The sequence below is a fragment of the Phalacrocorax carbo genome, chromosome Z (assembly GCF_963921805.1).
Source record: "Phalacrocorax carbo chromosome Z, bPhaCar2.1, whole genome shotgun sequence".
NCBI lineage: Eukaryota > Metazoa > Chordata > Aves > Suliformes > Phalacrocoracidae > Phalacrocorax > Phalacrocorax carbo.
In genome coordinates, this window is record NC_087548.1 from 11,616,955 (window position 1) to 11,636,288 (window position 19,334).

General features: G+C 44.6%; 1 protein-coding gene across 3 annotated transcripts in view; it reads right to left on the reverse strand.

Moving 5' to 3' along the window:
* Positions 1-19,334, reverse strand: part of FAM219A (family with sequence similarity 219 member A) — a 111,395-nt gene that overhangs the window by 30,546 nt on the left and 61,515 nt on the right. For all 3 annotated transcript variants that reach the window (XM_064439437.1, XM_064439438.1, XM_064439436.1), the window contains exon 2: positions 18,527-18,626. In XM_064439437.1, coding sequence (XP_064295507.1) covers positions 18,527-18,626 — 100 coding nt within the window. The remainder of the gene's footprint in view (positions 1-18,526; positions 18,627-19,334) is intronic.

The window sequence follows — 19,334 nt, forward strand, 5'->3', positions numbered from 1 at the left end:
TGCAGGGAGGATGAAGGAGCTGTGGTGTGTGTACACACACATTCAGTAACTCTCTCAAGACTGGAACCTCCATTTCACACACAATATGCTGGAAAGAGTCTGGGTTTTGCCAAGACCCAAACAGAAATAGCTTTAACACTCAGATTTCCTGACAGTCTCTCCACCCCACCTATGCTGGCACACTCAGTGCTCAAAAAGAACTGGGAAAAGCTGTGAGCAGAGTGAAAACATGGCAGAAAATACTCTGCTTTCAACAGGGCTTTGTGGCTGCTAACAGCTGTACTGGTGAGGTGAACAGAAGGGCAATGCCAAGCTTCAGGGAATAAAAAACATTTAACTTCTCTCCAGGTCATCAGCAGTATAGTTGTGGAGGAAGCCCAGTGACTGACAGCCTTGTCCTTTCCAGTGATGGCACTTGAGCAAAAATTTGGGGGCACTGGGATCTGCTGCACTGTATTCAACAGAGTCTCTCCTTGGGCAGCATGTGCACTGGGGGAATGAGAGGAAGAATCATGATTTTCTGATCACCCAATACACAACCCAGCAACACCATCTGATTGAGGCGATGTGTCCTGACTTGGAGCTCACAGTGATAAAGAACGAGAAGAGGCAGAAAAACAACTCAAGCTGGCATTTTTCTATCCCCTGCATCTGTTCCCTGGGCATGTTAAGTCACATTGGCTCAGCCCAATGACAGAAACAAGGTTTCTTCCTACCAGGTCTCCAGGGTCCAGTAAAATATAAAGGAAAGCAAGCTGCTTCTCCTCTCCTGACCACACTGTGACAAAGCTGTCAGAGCAGCTCTGACAGCATCACCTCTGCAGCAGTGTCTAGTAGGAAAGGTCCAAAGAGCTATCGCTCTTCCATATCCCTCTGGAGAGGATGGTATTGGAAACCAGAGGCAGAAAGTATTCTCGTCCAAAAATTTCATAGTTTGATGCTTAAAAGCAGTGAATTGGAACAAACGAGAGCCCAACAAAGTGCCTCTGCTGTTTCTGTGCTGGTGAGGGCACTTTGCAACAGCAAATTCCAGTAATACAGAGAGGTAAATTTGGGGGTTAAACCGACCACACTTCGCTCACCAGAAAGGCCTCGATGGCTGGGACAGTGATGGTACAGTTTTCTTACTTTAACTGCAGTCTCAAATGCACTCTGCTTACTTTGGTTGACCTTGTGAAAAATCAGAAAAACCATACTTAGAATTCACTGCTGGCTCCCTAATCTGATCATCTGCAACAGACCTCATGAAAATCAACCAACATCTTCCAGTAACAGTGCGAGGTGCTGGGGACCTGGGAACGCGTCACCCTGAGAGAGTGTTTGTTTACCAGGTACATCTGATGGTCTGCGAGTGAAGCCAAAAGTCTCCAAGTGAAGGAGCAAAGCAAAAGTCAGTGCCTGGGCAGATGGTGCCCATGGGGCACTCTCCCTCTGGAAAACTCTTGAGTACCAAGGCCACCACTTGAAGTCACTTAGGTTACTCCAACACTGCTGGACTGGCACAGAGATCCATATGCAGCAAACTTCAGAGGCTTTGAAGGACTGCCCCAAAGAACAGGTTTTACAATGGTGGCTGTTTACAAATCATGACATGCCGCTACTTACTCTTTCCTTCCACCTAACATAATCCTGTTTCCTCCACAGACCACAGCTCATAGCACTCAGCCTTCCAACACCCCTGGTTGTTAACCACTGCTAAGGGCCTTCTTGAGCACTAACTACACTATGCGTTCTCAGGAAACCAGAGAAAATAATTTGTTGAGGTGAAGGACCAGAAGAAATGTACACAAATCATCATTTTTATAACCTCAAATATTCTCTCCTTTATTTTTCACAATTTTGTGATTCTGCCTCTGGATTATACAGCTGGTCTATCAGGTCTGACAAGTTGCTTTTTTGTTGTATCCTGCCTTTGAAAAATGTTAGTATTGTTCTGTAACCTTGTTAGATGTAACAATCAGCTTTTCACAAGCTTCTCTTTGTTCCAAACTCCAAGACCATGAAAGAGAATTTATTTCTTCTTGGCTACAGGCAACGTATCAGTTTGCTCCAGACCAGCATTCATTTTTTCCCCCAAGGCAGCCTCCACACCTTTAACTGTCTTGAACATCTGCCCACTGCCTCCACTCCTGCCCTAAAATCCTCATAAGAAGATCTAAACAATGTTTTTCAAATTATTAAAACAGTCGACCTCATTCTCCAGGATGGATTTTAACTTTATTGCTTAAAATCCATTCCCCCATCCTACCTAAAAAATGCATGGGATGCAAATGGGAAAAAGCACATGACAGGAGGATTCATTTGCTCTTTTCCTCCTGGTGGCATGCAACAGGTAGGGATCTGTGTGTGATAGCCAGCCTCTGGGTCATGACCTTTTCCTGCAAAGACTCCCTAAAACCCAAATTACAGCAGGAAAAAGTCCCTCTGCCAATCTAAGATTTCAGTGCCTTTTCCAATGGCTGGCTGAGACATCACCAATGCCAAGAACTCCTCAAACTGGTCTATGAAATGGAGGTGTTGTACAGCCACCTTAGCAGCTGCTTGATTGTCACCTGTGTTGCACCTCAGATAAACATGTGCGCAACCACCTTGAATTTGGTTCTGCTTTGTAATATTTCATCACTGCACTCTGTGACTGCCCTTGTTTTGCCAGGACATAGTGGGTACAAGAAATTAGCTGCTTGCTGGTATTAAAAGATCACTCAGCATTGAGAAACATGGATAAAATGCAAGTCAGGAAACACATCTGTAGAAGAACAAATTTCCTTGCCTGTGCACTGGAGTCAGTAAGAGATACAAGCAAAGGAGAAAATTAGTTTGTATATGTTCTTAAATTCAATCACTGTACAATCGAGGAGGTATGGTGAATTAAAGAGGAAGAACAGAGATCAATGATTAAAATTTAACAAGAAGAACATTTGTAATGGAGTGAAAATCAAGTTAGGTTTCTTTCGTTTGCCAGTGGACGTACCAGTGCTTATGGAAGAGGGCTGCTTTGTGCCAGGGCACGCAAGTTACCTAAGTTTACCTGCAAATCCTATCACGTTTGTGTTGGGAACACAAGTGAATAACTAAATAGGTCTTAGATAGACTTTTTCAGTGGTGAGTAGAAAGTATATGACATCTAGAAAAAGAACTGGAGCCCTAACTAGTAATAAGATCACAGGATACTTCAAGTTGGAAGAGACTTCAGGAGCTTACTAGCCCAATGTCCTGCTCAAAGCGGGATCAGCTATGGGATCAGACTGGGCTGCTCAGAGCTTTATTCAGCCAGGTTTTCAAAATCTTCAAGGATGGAGATAACACTACCTCCCTGGAAAAAGTTTTCCAGTGCTTGACTGTCCTCATGGTGAAAATGGATTTCCTTAAGGTGATTAAGGTGAGACAAGAAACATGTTGGAAATTAAGTACCCACTAGATGCTACAGGCAATTTACTGCCAACTCAGGCACATTGATATCATTCCTCACTAGCACAGAGGAAGTTTCACATGAAGCTTTTCCACACCTCTTACAACTCTTCAGATTACCCTAGTCATCTCTCACCTGATGGTCATCACCAGGTAAATGCAGGCAGCTGGCACCCTTTTCCCCCCCTTTACTCCTGCCCTTTTCCCTTTCTCTCTCTGCCCTGCTCTGAAGCAGATGAGATTACAGCCTGGTTTTGGTCAGATGAATGTCCTGTAGACCCCCTGGAGATGCTTCACTTCAGTTAGTCAATGAGACCCAAAGCAGCCATAGCCTTTGCTAAGACAGTCATGACACTACTTTCTAAGAAGGTGGAAACTCCCTGGTACTCATGAATTTTTAACTGCAGATAGAAGGAAGAACATTGGTAACAAAGGAGCTAAGATCACTTCCTTGTGTTACTGATCAACACATTTCAATGGAGGATAGCAAAACCCAAATGACTGTCCAAAGGAGCCAAAGCCAAATTCAAGGACTGTTGTCTATTGTAGCTTTTCTGCACATAGGAAGAAGTGAGTCAGCTCTGTGAAGTGGGAGGAACTAAAAACATAACATCTGCCTGCACAGAAATAATTATGTCAAAGTTTTGCTCTCACATTTTGCTTTGCCTGCTGCCCCACAGATCAGAGGCTGTGTAAAGCCACATTTCAGCCCTGTGGTTAAAGCATTCAGGCAGAAGAAGGACTTGAACTTGAGTCTTCCGTGTTCTGACTGCAAGTCTGCAGCTAAAAAAGGCACAGCCACTTTGCGACTTGAGTCTCCCAAACTTTATATAGCCAAAACTACCTTGTAAATTAAGCATGAATTTGAGAACAGTTTTGGAACAATTACATATTCTTTTAGTGAACTTACAAAAAAAAATTGTGCCAGTGTTTACTAGGGAATTTAAGCCCAAGATGCCTGGTTTTTCCTTAAAAATTTTAACCAAAACTTGAAAATCTTAATTTTAAAAGCAGCCTCCGTTCTGGACTCAAACTACCCATTCCTGACAGCATCACTTTAAATATGAAATATGCTAGTCTTGTTCAAGACATTTTTAGCACAGTGTTATTTAATATGTCAAACACGGTTTCTCAGATGAACTTATACAAAGTACAATTGTCTCGCTTGTACTATTCATCTCTTCTCTCAGGTTCCTAGCCCTACAACTAGTATTTAAAATAAATCACAGCAAATCTCTTTTTTGAAAATTGGTTTTTACTTTCAGGCTGGGTAGTGACAGAGGACAGAGAGGGGCTGTTTTCTGGCACAGAATGGCTGGTGTTACATGGGACCTCTGCTGCAGCGAAGGGGCTGCCAGCAGCCTGCAGCTCAGAAACACCTGGTGTGATTAAACTTTTTTCTCATAGCCAGCTCACCATTTACTCATGGCAGAAGGCGCTTTTAAGCTCATGAGCTTCAGACTACTGAGCCAGACAAAGAACTGCATAATTCCTCCAAAAGACATCAACACCTGCTGACCTGATTGCAGTAATTTCATAGCAGTGAACATAAAAGAGGGTATGTAGGTTGTTTGGAAGAAGTGGGGACTGTCTTGCATTTAGAGCAGAAGGTGGAAAAAAATCAAAGTTATAGCAAATATAACGTGATGGTTTGGGTTTACAGTAGAGCTGCCTTAAAACCCTGTAGAGGATTTATTTTGTTGTGCTATAAACAGTGGTACTTTACAAGACAGAGGATTTAAACAGTTCCCTATTCCCAAAGCTTAGGCTAAATCAATTCAAGCTCTTGTCAAGGTAAGCAGAGAGAGGGAAAAAATAAGGCACAGAGTTAAGAAAAGAAAAAGAAAGGAAAAGATTTGGGCAGAGTTCATGGGTGACAGGGACTTGAAGAGGAAGGTAGGAGTCAGTGAGAGACAATGGCTCAGCTGTGCAGTCTTAAAAAGTGAGGTTGGATGGTTTCACTGATGTAGAAAGTGGGAGGAAGCCTGGGAGAGGAGCAGTTTGCAAAGCAGAGTGAACAGGATTCTACTACTCATTCTGCGCTGAGGCTGGAGGCAGAAATGAACAGATTGCAATGGCTACACAGTAGAAGCTGGAGATGATTATTCGAGCAAATATATGAAGACTTAGATCCATCAGCCAAGAACCTACTTGTTACCCCTCCTCTCCCCTTGTAACTGGACCTGGAGAAAGGATGCAAATATTGTCTGTGGGGCTTTCTTTTTCTATAGGTTAATTTAGAAAGACTGTTTGAGGAATGCTCCAATGTTTTAAAATCTGATGAATAATTCCTGGTTTTCTTTCTGGAAGAAGATTCAAGAAGGGGACTACAGCTATTTTGCACAGTACCAGACTGCAATGTCTCATTTCCATGAACGATGCAATAAATACATACCCTCAGCACAAGCAATTCAGCCATGATTCAGGCAGTAATTAAAGCTTTTTGAATTATAGTTCTGTTTAACAACTGGAGAAATGGGATCAGACTGTCCAATTATTGCTGTGACTTTACACCTTCTTAAATAAAATCTTATTTTGGTAAATATGTGGCATCTATAAAAATGGCTTTATTTTCCTTCAGTGAGACCTGCATTATAGAGAATGACTGCCAAGCAGAACAAGAAAAGAGCTGTGCCAAAAGCTTGAGGTTTGAAAGAAAAGGAGGAGAGGTACCAGGAGGCTTTCTGCACACAGCAGAGCAGAAAGGCTGTGATCCTTCCTGGAGAGGCTACTGCCTCATTACTGCTAGGGGTGAAGCAACTATCAGGGAACAGGCAAAACTCCCTCTCAGTCACAGCCAGGACTCACAAGATTCAGAAGCCTCTTCGCACAACTACTCCCGCCATTTCCACTGCAGCTTAATTCCTGTTCCTAAAACTTCTCCATAAAGCAGTGGTGTTGGCTGGCATTAAGAGGCTGGTGGTATCTCTGACCCCAAGATCAGATGCTGACAATAGCTGAAGCTGCAGCAGAGATGCTTCTACCAGTGTGCTGACCTAGGCAACAGCCTCATTTGCATGTGCCCAGCATAGGCCCATATTGCTCCTTGACCTGCCTCAATTAGCCCTGCTTCCGTGAAGAAACACAGAAGAAAACCCCATGGTTTCTTCTGTGCTGCCCCCTGCTTTCAGGAATTGCTCCTCCCAAGACCTCTGAACCAAAACTGATGGATATTACGAAGTCTGACTGTTGCTAACTGGGCAAAAATTGTGCTTAGTTTGTAACTGCCGCTTCTGTCCTCTTCTCCACCATTTCATGTGATACCTCTCCCTAACTGCCACATTAAGAGCTTGGCTACGCAGTTGATGCTTTAGCTGCATCACTTGTTGGGCTTGGTGCACCGGGGCTCTGCTCAGCACAGCTGGGTGTAATGCTGTCTGCTAAACTTGGAGGCAACCTGGGTTCAGAGAAGGGCTTCTTGGATGCTCTCTTCATACCCAGACGAGGTCTGCATCCAAGCCCACCATGACACCCTCACCTAACAAGGACCCTGCTACTGACAGCACACATGATATTGATGACATCCTCATCTATTCTGCTCTCCTGCTGTGGCACACTGAGGTTTCTGTGTTTTTCTGAGCTCTGAGTCTCCAAAGGATCCTTTAAGGTCTCAGAGAAGCAACATGAAGTTTTCAGGGTACTGTGAGCATCCTCTGTGCATAAGGATAGCAGTTAAAAACAAAGAATTGCAGTGAACTTCCTATACCTGCACAAATCCCTTCTCTTTGAGAAGTGTGTGTTATTTCTACTTAATAGAGCCTGATTTGCTGATGGAGCATTTTAGCCCCAACACTCAATAAGCAGACAGTAACATTTCCCAATTAAGAGCTGAGTGTGCAGCACAGAGAAGACAAAGGGGGAGCCCACATCGCTTAATAGAACAAATTCAATTAACCATCAGGTACAGTTTAAGGCTCATCATTAATAATCAAACCCATTAAAAATGCATCATCCAATACTGTCCATGGATGCTGTGATCTGTTCTGGAGTCAGTTTACATTAATTACACTGGGGTCTACTTGATTCCTGTGAGTGCTATGCAGAAACTCATCTACCTGTGGAGACATCAGAAGGATTACAGAAATAGTAACACCTAGATAATTCAGAACTGGGGAAATGCTCCTCTGTGGTGGGCCAGAGGATCAGGTGGAACCTACATTTAAAGACATGGGGCTCTGAGAAGCCAGAAAACAGTACTATTGCCCTTTTCTGATTTTGTCAAAGGTGCCAACACCTGAGCAGGCAGCCTTGTCAACTCAGCTGGTGTTAGTCTGTTTAATGTCAGGAACAAGGTGTAAATCACCTTTGGGGACATCACACGCTTTCGAACCAGCTCTCTACGTACTTTACAGAAACCAGTGATGAGAGTAATATGTACTGTGTAATGAGACCTCTGAAGAGATCACCAGCCTATCACTGCTGTGGTGCTGCCTGCTGGGGTTAAGCTTTGCTACCTAAATTTTTATTCTCATCACTACTTCAATTACTGAAGTTTTCCCTCCGTCAGAGAATCTCAATAATTTGCTTAATTTGTTTTGTCTCACAGCCTTCTGAGCGGCTTCTCATATATGAGGCGACAGATTATGGTGAGTCAGGACAAAGAAGAGAACCTGTAATTTGCAGCTCTGGTCTTCTGCTTCAGGCACAAACCCCTCATTCAGACTCCAGATGTTTTGGCCCATTCTCATTACACAGGAAAATAATTTGTCCAGAAGCAGATCTTCAGGTTTAGGTCTCTTTCCTAGACTATAAGACCTGTAGGTACTATAAAAATCTGGAGTAGCTGAAGGATGGCCAGATAATGCCCAACAAAATGATTCAGCTACCTTACAGCCTCCCCCTTCATGACTTTTTATCTGAAGGTATATTAGCCAAAAGTGATTTGTGCAACACAAGATGTGAGTGGGTGTGTGTCTATCGGCCTGTGATATGCGTGGGTACTCAGCAACTTGTGATGGGAGAGGTGTGCATATTGGTAAAGGCCTGGTGGGGTGGCACAACAAACAAGGCAAATTGCAGTGACAGAAAGAGTAGGCTCGTTTCATGAACATCATGCCACATCAAGCTTATATTCATGCTCTCATGCTTTGCTCCTGCAATTTGCTGACTGGTACCTCCCCTCCCTCCGTCTCAACCACTTACACGCTCCCTCCTGCCCAGAGCTCTCTGCTGAACTCCAGTGAATTGCTCTGTTCCAGTTTCTCTTAATGGCTTTCTGTTTACCCAAGCTTGTGTCAGCTACAGTGTCTCGCACATCTCTTCCTTTCTGCCCCTCTATTTCTCCTCTAATTAATCTGCAATAATATGCCTGTCACAACTGTTTTTCTGCTCTCATCTTTGCTGCTCTGTCTGCAAGACAGCCCTAGTGCCCTTAATGTGATGCAGCTGTTCACTCTCTCATCCCCTCCAAAAAGAGCCTGGAGATACCCTACAGGAAGGATTCTACAATAAGTCTGTGTATGTAATTCCTCTTATAAACGGGAAGAGTAACAACACATGAAATAATGTTTAAATAAATTCTTTCCAAGCCCCAGGAGACCTCTGAGTGGTAGGCTGCACTTCTACCTTCATGAAGAAAATCAATAGCAGTGCTATATTGCCATTGCGCTCTGGCTTCCACATTACTCATCCCCCCAGCACAAAGTACAGACTGTGTTCAAGGAAATGGATGCTCTCTGGGGAGTAAAATGGCTTTGTACACTTAAGGTAATGATGTCACTTGAGGTCATCATGCAAACAGTTATGGATATGGAAATGTGCAGTTTTGTCAATAGAGCTGGAACCTGGGGACCTAGCTTAAGGGTTACAGCTTTTTTATGAAATGTTTCCTTAATTTACCTACAGAGCTTCTTCCCAGAAACAACAGCTGCTGTACCTAATTAGCATTAATCGCCTTGCTACAGAGGAGCAACTGGGAATAGTACAGTACTTGAGGTACTGACAAAAGGACAGACTAGTGGCATTGATTTGTCCAGTCTGCTACAACCTCCCCTTATTATTCTGTTTTCTGTATGAAAAGCTTAGAAGTCACAGGCTAGAAGAAAACTGGGAAGAGAAAAGAAGCCACGGGTGCAGGCAGGTACCTATTCAAGATGCTTGCTGCCTGCTCTGTTTGGGACTGCATCTCCCAGTGCCAGTTTTTCGTCTTGACCTGTGGCAAAAGCAGCCCTAGAAGGGAATCTCTGAGCAAGGTATCCTTTATCCTTTTGAACAGCACTGCGATAGGATGCTCTGCTGTGTGCTTTGTGGCTCTTCGATGGAGGTGCTTTAAAACAAGCTCTGAACCCACACCCAGCCCAAGGAGAGAGGGTTAAATAACTACACCTATTGCAAGATCCATCTCAGGAGCCACATGGGAAGATAAAGGCAGTCTCTCCTTTATTGCGATTAGAGATCATCTGTAAAATTTCAACCAGAAATGCACCAATTTTGTTCTGTTGAACCCTGAGGTCTTTGTAGTTCTCAGCTCATTGACTGATATTCCCAGTACTACTCCTCCCTGACTGTACAGCAATACAATATCTGCCATGAATGCACAGCAGCAGGCTGTAAGGCAGGAGCTAACACTACAAATGTGTCATCAGCCTCTGTCCCTAAATGGATTATCTCCTCTGTTCACTTCAGTCTTCATCGAGATAGGACCCAGTCAAAAATTAGATTTGCAGCTTTGTCCAAGTCAAGGACACCAGGGAACAACATGCTATATTTCCTTGTGAGAGGGCATCTGTTGCTGTTTTACCCCTGCTGGAGTTGCTTGCTTTAGCAAACATGATTCCAGTTACTTGCTTGAGGTGTTTGAGAATTTTATTTGTTAGCAAGCAGGTATTAATCCAATAGCACAAGTAAAACACTTCAATGCTTGGAAGTGGGTGTACCTAATTGGTGTCTCCATGCAGAATCCTCATCCCCAGCTACAGACTGTGGAAGACAGAGATCTGAATTCCTCCGCTATCACCAAGTAAAATCTTAGGGTGTTTTTCCGTCCTTACATGGAAAGGCGGAACTGACACAGGAAGAAGCAGAAGCAGACAAGAAGCCTTGGTGGTCCGATCTAGGATCTCTCCTTGAAGGATGAGCACTATGGTTGTTTGTCAGAGAATGACTTTTTCTACCAAGTCTTCCTTCACCTCTCCCTCAGCCACCTGCTTGGCTCAGGCCCCGCTAAGGCCGTTTACTTGCTCTCATCTCCTTCCTGTCATACAAAAAGCCAAAAGGCCAGGCTGGGTGACCCAAGAGGCTTTTATGCTCACTCTACCAATATGACCAGGCTCCCAGAGAGTAGAATTTTTTTCCCAGCAATAGCTGGGCTGTGGCTGACCTGCTTTAAGAGCAATCTGCACTGTGTCTCCTAGAGAACAAAAGCAACATCCTACAATGCAGCTGGCAGGAGGAAAGTGTTAGTATCCTGTTAATTAATGAAGTAGTTCTACTCTGTTAGTGTTAGAGCACCTTCCTCCCTCTTGAAGCAAGACAAATCTCTGGTTAGGCTGGTGGATTTTGTATTTGACCTGCAGCAGCTTACACCAAATGCAGCTTTGTGACACTTGCTTCTCCTTACAGGGCTGACTAGTATCCACCACTGTGCTTTTGGTATTAAGATAAATAACAGCATGAGATCTAAGCTGGGAGGGGAACAAAAGAGTAACTAGGGAAGCAGGAAAATTATTTGCTACATTTGCATTTCAGGTCATTTTTTTTACAAGAAGCTTTGCAAAGAAAATCTAAAACAAAACCCATAAACGCTTTGAAGCCTGCATCAATATGAACTAGGCTTCCTCCTGGTCATACAGCAGGACCTCATCTGCATGTAGCTCACTCAGTCTTAAGGTGGGACCCAGTCTGCCTCACTCCTCATTTTTCACAAACTTTTAGGCACCTCACTGAGCAATCTTCCAAAAACAGTGCCTTAACCTTTGTCTAGTACAAGGAGAGGAGGAGCTTACATCTAAGTCAACAGGTATCTTGGAGGGATGAAGGCTGCCTGTCTGCCTCTCTGCCATATGCTCATCTGCAGATGAGGATGCAGGAGATTTACTACCAAGCTCCTGGTGTGGTGGATGTGCTGATGAAGACTCCACTGCCATCCCCACTGTAGCTTGCTCTGCAGCACTCCAAATTGCCACGTTGCTCAGTGTTTCAACACAAACTGTAATGCCATCCACTGCTAGGTAAGACAGACGAACGGTCTGGAAGAGGATTTCAGAGCAGAGAAGGGAAATAAAAAATGCAAAATAGAAAAACAGATGGCATAAGCTTCATTAAAATAATATCTCGTCTCCTGGGGATCCCACGAGGATCTGTTGCCTTCCAGTGGATACAGAGCCCCTGAGATTTACACTTGGGAATTATTCTGTTCCTCCATCTCTCCTTATCACAACTCTCTTCTGTTTTCAGAAGGCTTGTGCTCCATCTGGATATGCCTGCTAATAACTATGTGCTGGAGACATCTCCTAAGCACTAATGTACACCCAGCCCCCACCCCGGTGCTGTCAGGAGCCTCTTTATCAAGTGATTTGAGAGAAAGAAAGAAGCATGGCTGAGCCTTGCAGCTCCTGACAGAAAGACAAAGCAGGAGTGTTATAAAAGTAAGAAATAAATAGTTAATATGGATATAATATCAATAAGGGTTTAAGATGATGAACTATGTGAACTGGGAGATGTTATTTCCCCTTGGTGTGAGGTTCTCCTTTTTTGATGTGGCCCCGGCAGCAAGCCGAATGTTTTACTGTTCCATTTATAAACCAGGTGTAACCTTTAGGAAGTGACTAGAAATATAAGCCACCTGTGAAGCTTTTCTTGTATCTAACTGACCCCCCAAGCAAACTCATGGCCAAATGTATTTATTCAGAGGGGGAGAAACAACCAAGGAAAAGACCATTCAAGCTGCAGGACAAATCTGTGTGCAGTGTCTGCAGCACAGCACACTCTTTACCTCACACTTCAATCACTGTGGCTTCTGGAAGCACAAGTTGTATTCATGCTGGGTTGGTATTTAATTGAGCTCACTTGAACCGAGCTTCCGGCAAGCACATATGACAGATTTATATATGAATCTTCACAGAGCAAAAAATGACATTTATCAACCTTCCGTAAGAACATGTGACATTTGAACAATTGATTCTGATTTAACAGTGAAAAATGCCACTATCCATATGGACAACCTGCAATAGGATCAAAACGCTAGTTGCTACCATCCCTGAAAATGGCTCTGCCAGTTAAGCTATTAAACATTTATGTATTACCTTAACTTTGTCTAGCCTTAAGGAGATTAAAAAACCAATCCAAATCCCGACAAGTTTAACCCAGAAGAGACAAAAAAAATCTAGTTGGAGAAGCTGGGGTCAGAGCTGGGACATGTGAGCCATTAAACTGCTTGAAAATTGTAAAGGACGGGCAGATTTTAAGAATATCAGCAGCAGGTGCTGATGTGGATTAAATGCATGTTACACTGGCTACAGACAATACTGTAACTCGTGTTTTGCCCCAGGTTACCTAGAGCTTATCTGGGTATGGCTAAGAGTAGAGAGTCAATCCAAATGCCACTAGATATGTGTTCACCTAAATAAAGAGGCACGCTGTTTCCACAGGCAGAGGGAGAAGTGTTTGAGCAGACCCCTCTCTGGAGACAGGGCCGGAAGATGCTCATCAGCCTTGAAAGACAATTCCTCTTAAGCAGGTAAGTTTCACCCACTATTACATTCATAAGCATATTGTGGTCAGCACCAAGTGTTCACTGGGCAGGAGCACTAGCCGGAAAGGAGGTCCTGGTGATGGTACACCTCTATCTGCTGCAAAAACTGTTCAGACCCTTCCAATAGCCCCCTTTCACAGAATCACAGAATGGGAGGGGTTGGAAGGGACCTCTAGAAATCATCTCGTCCAACCCCCCTGCTTGAGCAGGCACACCCAGAGCAGGGGGCACAGGACCGTGTCCAGGCAGGGTTTGAATGTCTCCAGGGAAGGGACCCCACAACCTCCCTGGGCAGCCTGTGCCACTGCTCTGGCACCCTCACAGGAAAGAAGTTTTTCCTCATGTTTAAGTGGAACTTCCTGTGTTCCAACTTGTGCCCATTGCCCCTTGGCCTGTCGCTGGGCACCACTGAAAAGAGTCTAGCCCCATCCTCCTGACACCCACCCTTCAGATATTTATAAGCATTGATAAGATCCCCCCTCAGTCTTCTCTTCTCCAGGCTGAACAAACGCAGGTGTCTCAGCCTTTCCTCGTAAGGGAGATGCTCCAGTCCCCTCATCATCTTCATAGCTCTCCGCTGGACTCTCTCCAGTAGTTCCCTGTCTTTCCTGAATTAGGGAACCTGGAACTGGATGCAGTTCTCCAGATGTGGCCTCACTAGGGCAGAGTAGAGGAGGAGGATAACCCCCCTCGACCTGCTGGCCACACTTTTTTTAATGCACCACAGGACACCGTTGGCCTTCTTGGCCCCAAGGGCACAGTGCTGGCTCATGGTCACCTTGCTGTATATACATACACTGTATGCCTTAAAGTCTAGTGCTCATTAGTGGCTGTTTTTCGCTTTCTCTACTTGCTGTACTACTTTTCATCTTACTCTGATGTGCTTGGGAACATTCTGATAACAGCAACGGCCAGGCGCCTGGGCTGGCAGATGGCCTGTGCATCGCTGCTGTTTCTGTGCTGCTGCACTGGGCAGGCTGAAACTCCAGTGTGATCTTGAGTCAAAGGGACTGTGACCTGTGGATGAGTCCATGTGGGAGCAGGACACCCTGAGCATCTGTGGCCGTGGCTAAGGCTGCACCAGAGCAGGTATATCTTGAAGCATCTGTGCCCTTGGTTATGTCTGTGTCACAGCAGGTATGCCTCTGAGGGAATTGTGGCCCAAGGATAAGTTAATGTTGGAGAAGGTACACCTCAAAGTGTCTGTGGCTGTAGATAAGTCCGTGCTGCAGTAGGTATGCCTTGAAGCATCAGTGGCTGTGCATGAGGTCATGCTGGAGCACCTCAAAGTGTGTGGCCATGGATAAGCCCACAACAGAGCAGGTTTACTTCTGGAGGGACTGCAGCCGTGTTGGAGCAGCTGTGGGTAAGGCCATGGTAGAGGAGGTATATCCCTGAAACATTGTGGCCCTTGGAGAAGGCCACATTGGAACAGACGCACCTCAAAGTGACTGTGGCTGTGGGTAAGTCTATGCTGCAGCAGGTACACCCCTGGAGAGACTGTGGCTCCTGGGTAAGGCTCCACTTGGAGCAGGTACATCTCTAAGGGACTGCAGTCTGTGGATAAGTCCAAGCTGGAGCAGGGGCAAGGGGAGGAGTTCATTACAATGTTAAACCTGATGGTCTGGTCCAAACAGACCAGGGGTGGAGACTGTAATGGAAATACCTTTAAATTGTTGTAACTCTGGATTTGAGTTACATATTACGGAAATTACTATAGCAGAAACCCCTTGCTGCTAGCCAGGCAAGGAGCAAGGGGAGGAGTTCATTGTGATGTTAAAACCTATAACCTGGCCCAAAGGGGCCAGGGGTGGAGATTATAATGGTTCTACCTTTACATTGTTGTAACCTGTGATTTGAGTTGCATTTCATAGGAATTACTACAGCAGGAACCACCTGAACCAATGGAGGACAAGCCTTACAAGAAGCACTGCAAGTGCAGCAGTGACCCAACCTGAGCTGGCTTTGGTGCCCAGTAACTCCACACAACACACCACCTCTCCTGCCCTGAGTGACCACCAGGAGAGATGGAGCCCAAGGTAATGGACTAAATGACTTTGGGTGAGTAAGCAAGTGCATAGTGCTTGGTTGCTGACTGGGGCTAAACCATGACACATGTCTACATATTTTTTGAATGCCCCCAGGGATGGTGACACCACCACCTGTTCCAATGCCTGCCCACTCTTTCAGTGAAGAAATTTTTCCTAATATCCAATCTAAACCTCCCCTAATGCAGCTGGAGGCCATTTTCTCTCATTCTATTACTTCTAAATTGGGAGAAGAGACCCACACCCACCTCACTACAACCTCCTTTCAGGTAGCTGTAGAGAGCAATAAGGTCTCCCCTCAGCCTCCTCTTCTCCAGACTAAGCACCCCACAGCTCCCTCAGCCACTCCTCATAAGACCTGCTCTCCAGACCCTTTACCAGCTTTTTTGCCCTTCTCTGGACACGCGCCAGCACCTCAATATCCGTCTTGTACAGAAGGGCCCAAAACTGAACACAGTAGTCAAGGCGTGACCTCAGCATGTCAGTCCCTGCCGAGTACAGGGGCACACTTGCTGGCCACACTATTGCTGATACAAGCCAGGATGCTGTTGGTCTCCTTGGCCACTGGGCACACTGCTGCCTCATGTTCAGCACCTGCCAACCAGCACCCCCAGGTCTTTCTCTGCCAGGCAGCTCTCCAGCCACTCTGCCCCAAGCCTGTAGCGTTGCATGGGGTTGTTGTGACCCAAGTGCAGGACCCAGCACTGAGCCTTGTTGAACCCCATACAGTTGGCTTTAGCCCATCGATCCAGCCCGTCCAGATCCCTCTGTAGAGCCTTCCTGCCCTCGAGCAGATCAACACTCCTGCACAACTTGGTGTTGCCTGCAAACTGACTGATGCTCCCATCCAGATTGTTGACAGATATTAAATAGAACTGGCCCCAAAACTGAGCCCTGGGGAACACCACTTGTGACTGGCTGCCAACTGGATCTAGCTCCGTTCACCACAATTCTCTGAGCTCAGCCATCCAGCCAGTTTTTTACCCAGTGAAGAGTACACCTGTCTAAGCCATGAGTCACTAAATATAGTTTTCCCTGTGTGGATACGCAGAAATTCTGGCAGAAAGACCAATCATTCTGCTTTATCTGATCGTTGGAAAAAAGCTGGTAAGCTCTGCGTAAGTGTGGCTATGGCATATTTTCATGTATCTAGTTCATTTTAATAATTAGTTATGTTGCAATCAACTAATGTAACAAGCTGCTTTTTCCTTAGTCACCTCCAGTTAGTAAATTCTGCTATTTTACAGCAGATTGAGTTTCTCCTGTCTTATTTTCCTCATTTCTATTATTCTGGTTTTCATGTGTTTTCTCTATGGTATTTCAGGGTCTTTGTTGTACTGATGTCTCCCAAATATGCTATGACTAAATTTTCTTTGCTGACTCCTGCTTTTTGTGTCAAAGTCATTAATGAACTTATAAATGAAATGTCTGTTGCAGAACTCAGTTAGCAATGTCCTTTCTTCTGATACTTTCTTCAACACTACCTGACATGTTTTGAGTTCCTTGGTTTTTCAGTCTACTGGCTTTGCTTAAGCACTTAGTTTATTAAAGCAAGGTTTGTTACAGATCTACCTCAAATTACCTTTTCATTTAATTTGCATGAATTGAACTTGTTATCCCTGAATACAAATCTAATTCCTATGATCAGATCTCCTATATATCCTCATGACTTACCTAAGCCAAGTTGAAAATAGCACCATTTCCTGTCACATTAGTGAATCTCTGGAGGATATTTTCATTGCCTAGAAATGCAAGAATATCTCAGGCTTACCAATAATAGTACCAATTGCTCTCCAACCTGATTCCTGATGTTAAATTACCCAAAACAACTATTGCAGCAGTAATTATCTCTTTAATAACATTACAGAACTCTCTTGGCAATGAAAAAGGATCCTGGTGGCATATGGCATGCTGGCAGTGATAATCTTTTACCAAACTGTGAGTTGTGCTGTCATTAACACATACTACTGCTCCCTGCTTTTTCCTGAAAAGCAGCCACTAGTTTTAGAGTACTCATGACTGCAACTGCAGGACAAATCTACTGTCCCAATGCACAAGCTCATATCCTGTATCAGTAGCTCAAGGTCCCCCACTTTGCTACATAATCTTGCTGCGTTTGCATATCCACATTTCTCTTTTCTCCTTCCTAGTCAGTCTTTCAGTGAGATCTTGCCTGTTGAACTACCTTCTTTTCCTTTGTCATCTTATAGGTCTACCCTGTGGCATTCCTTTCTGCAATGCTATAACCAGATTTGTCTGATTATTCAATTTTCCACATACTCAGGCAGAGCCTTGAGACTTCACAAGTGCTCCCCAGCCTTTTCCTGGTGTTTGCTTTAAGGGTCCTCTTATAAATGAGGCCAATACCAGTGTTTGCAGTAGTACTGCAGGTCCTTGGGTAAAACCTATTTATTGAGAACATCTCTTCATAATCACACACCAATGCCCAAACTTTCCCAAATCTTCTTCAAACCTTTGCTGTCTGCTGATCTTCCCTATCACTCATTTGGTAGGGGCCAGAGCTATTCCACTGAATATGTGGGCACCCACTTCTTTCAGAGCTTTCCCCCAACACGCATAGTCACCCTCAATCAGCTCCAGCAGCATCCTCTAAGTGTCATTTGTTCTGATGTGAAGGACCACCAGGGGACTGCTTCCTGCTCCTATTGGGAAATTTTCCAGACTTAGATTCCCATTTTTTATCCATTTTCTGAGCAACAAGCACACTGTTCCTTTGACTTGTCCTTCATCATGTTCTTGAGGTTGTGTGGCACAATAGTGGCTCAGGTTTTGGAGGCAGAACAGCCATGTGTGGATTGCTGTCCTCTTGTAAGCCTTAGCCTTGCGAGGAAGCAGTGCATTGTGCTAATTGGATGATTCTGCTTTCAGAACTTAAAAAATATTGCTCAGAAATAGCATGAGTGTTTGTATGTGAACCTTTACAAACCTACAAGCCCTCCATCTCACAGTAATACAGCTTTACCATTTCCTGGTAGTAGCCCAAGTCTCTCATCCTCTGCCTTTTGTTTGCAGTTATTCTGTCTTTTCTGTTTCAAGTCCCTCTATATTATATTCATTCTTTATCTGGCCAAGCCTTGATCTTAGCTTGACAAAAATCTGCAGTTTTAAAAAGCTATGCCTTCCTTTCAAGGCATAGCTTCCTTCCTCTACCACAGCCCAAGATACAGGGTCCTTACATGTTTGTAGGTCAGTTTCCTCAGCAGCAGCAATCACAATGACAAAACTGCTCTGTGAGTAGTTTGAGCTGAGCTGGCATGCTTAGCCACATGCATGGAGATCTACATACGATCCCACAAGCACCTCACCATACTTCAGACCTTCTATTCAGCCTTTTCACTCTCCATCAGCAAAGACTCACCTAATTTCACTTGAAGTGGGGACGGCTTATAGTTCATGGCTACAGTCTCTCCCTCTCTCGTATCACAATCTCTGTCCGAAAGAGACGCAGCTGTTGGGTCCTGAAGAAAGAAAAGGAAACAAAACAGAATGGTTTAGATAAAAGTTAGGCAGTCTCTTCTCTAACTGGCTGTTAGGTGAGTCCATCCTCACCCACATTCACAGCGAGCAGAGAACATGACGGTGTTTTGAATGGCTGAAACCCAGGGGCAAAACACAGAACTTTGGAAGCACGTTTAGTACAACAGAAGTACCTCTGGAAATGCCAGATTTAATCGTCAGGCTTACATGATGGATCATACTGGGAATATAATGTGGGGGGTGGGTCATCAGTTCAAATTCAGCCTGGGCTGGCAGTAGTCCCAAGTCATTTTCATGTGATGACTCTTCAGGGTGTTGTATGAAACGCATTTACAGTTTCAGCTGAGTTCCAAGTGGACCACTCAACATCATGATTAAAACTAAAAAGCTCATGACCACCTCTGTGAAAGCTCAGCTGAGAAGGAATGAGGATTGAATGAATAGGAGATTTCAACCTCTGGTTCCTCTTGGGATAGGATGAAGAAGTCTGTACCTCCCATGCTGGACCTATTTTGTGGCTAACTGGAAAGATTTAATTTCTGTATCTGTCAGCAGAGTGCCCTTCACTGTCACTGAAATCCCCACCCAAACCCAAAGCTCTGCAAACACAGAGTCCACTCTATCACACCTACTTGCAGACAACCTAATCCAGGTAGAGTTGTACTCTACTGTATAGCACATCAAAGGGT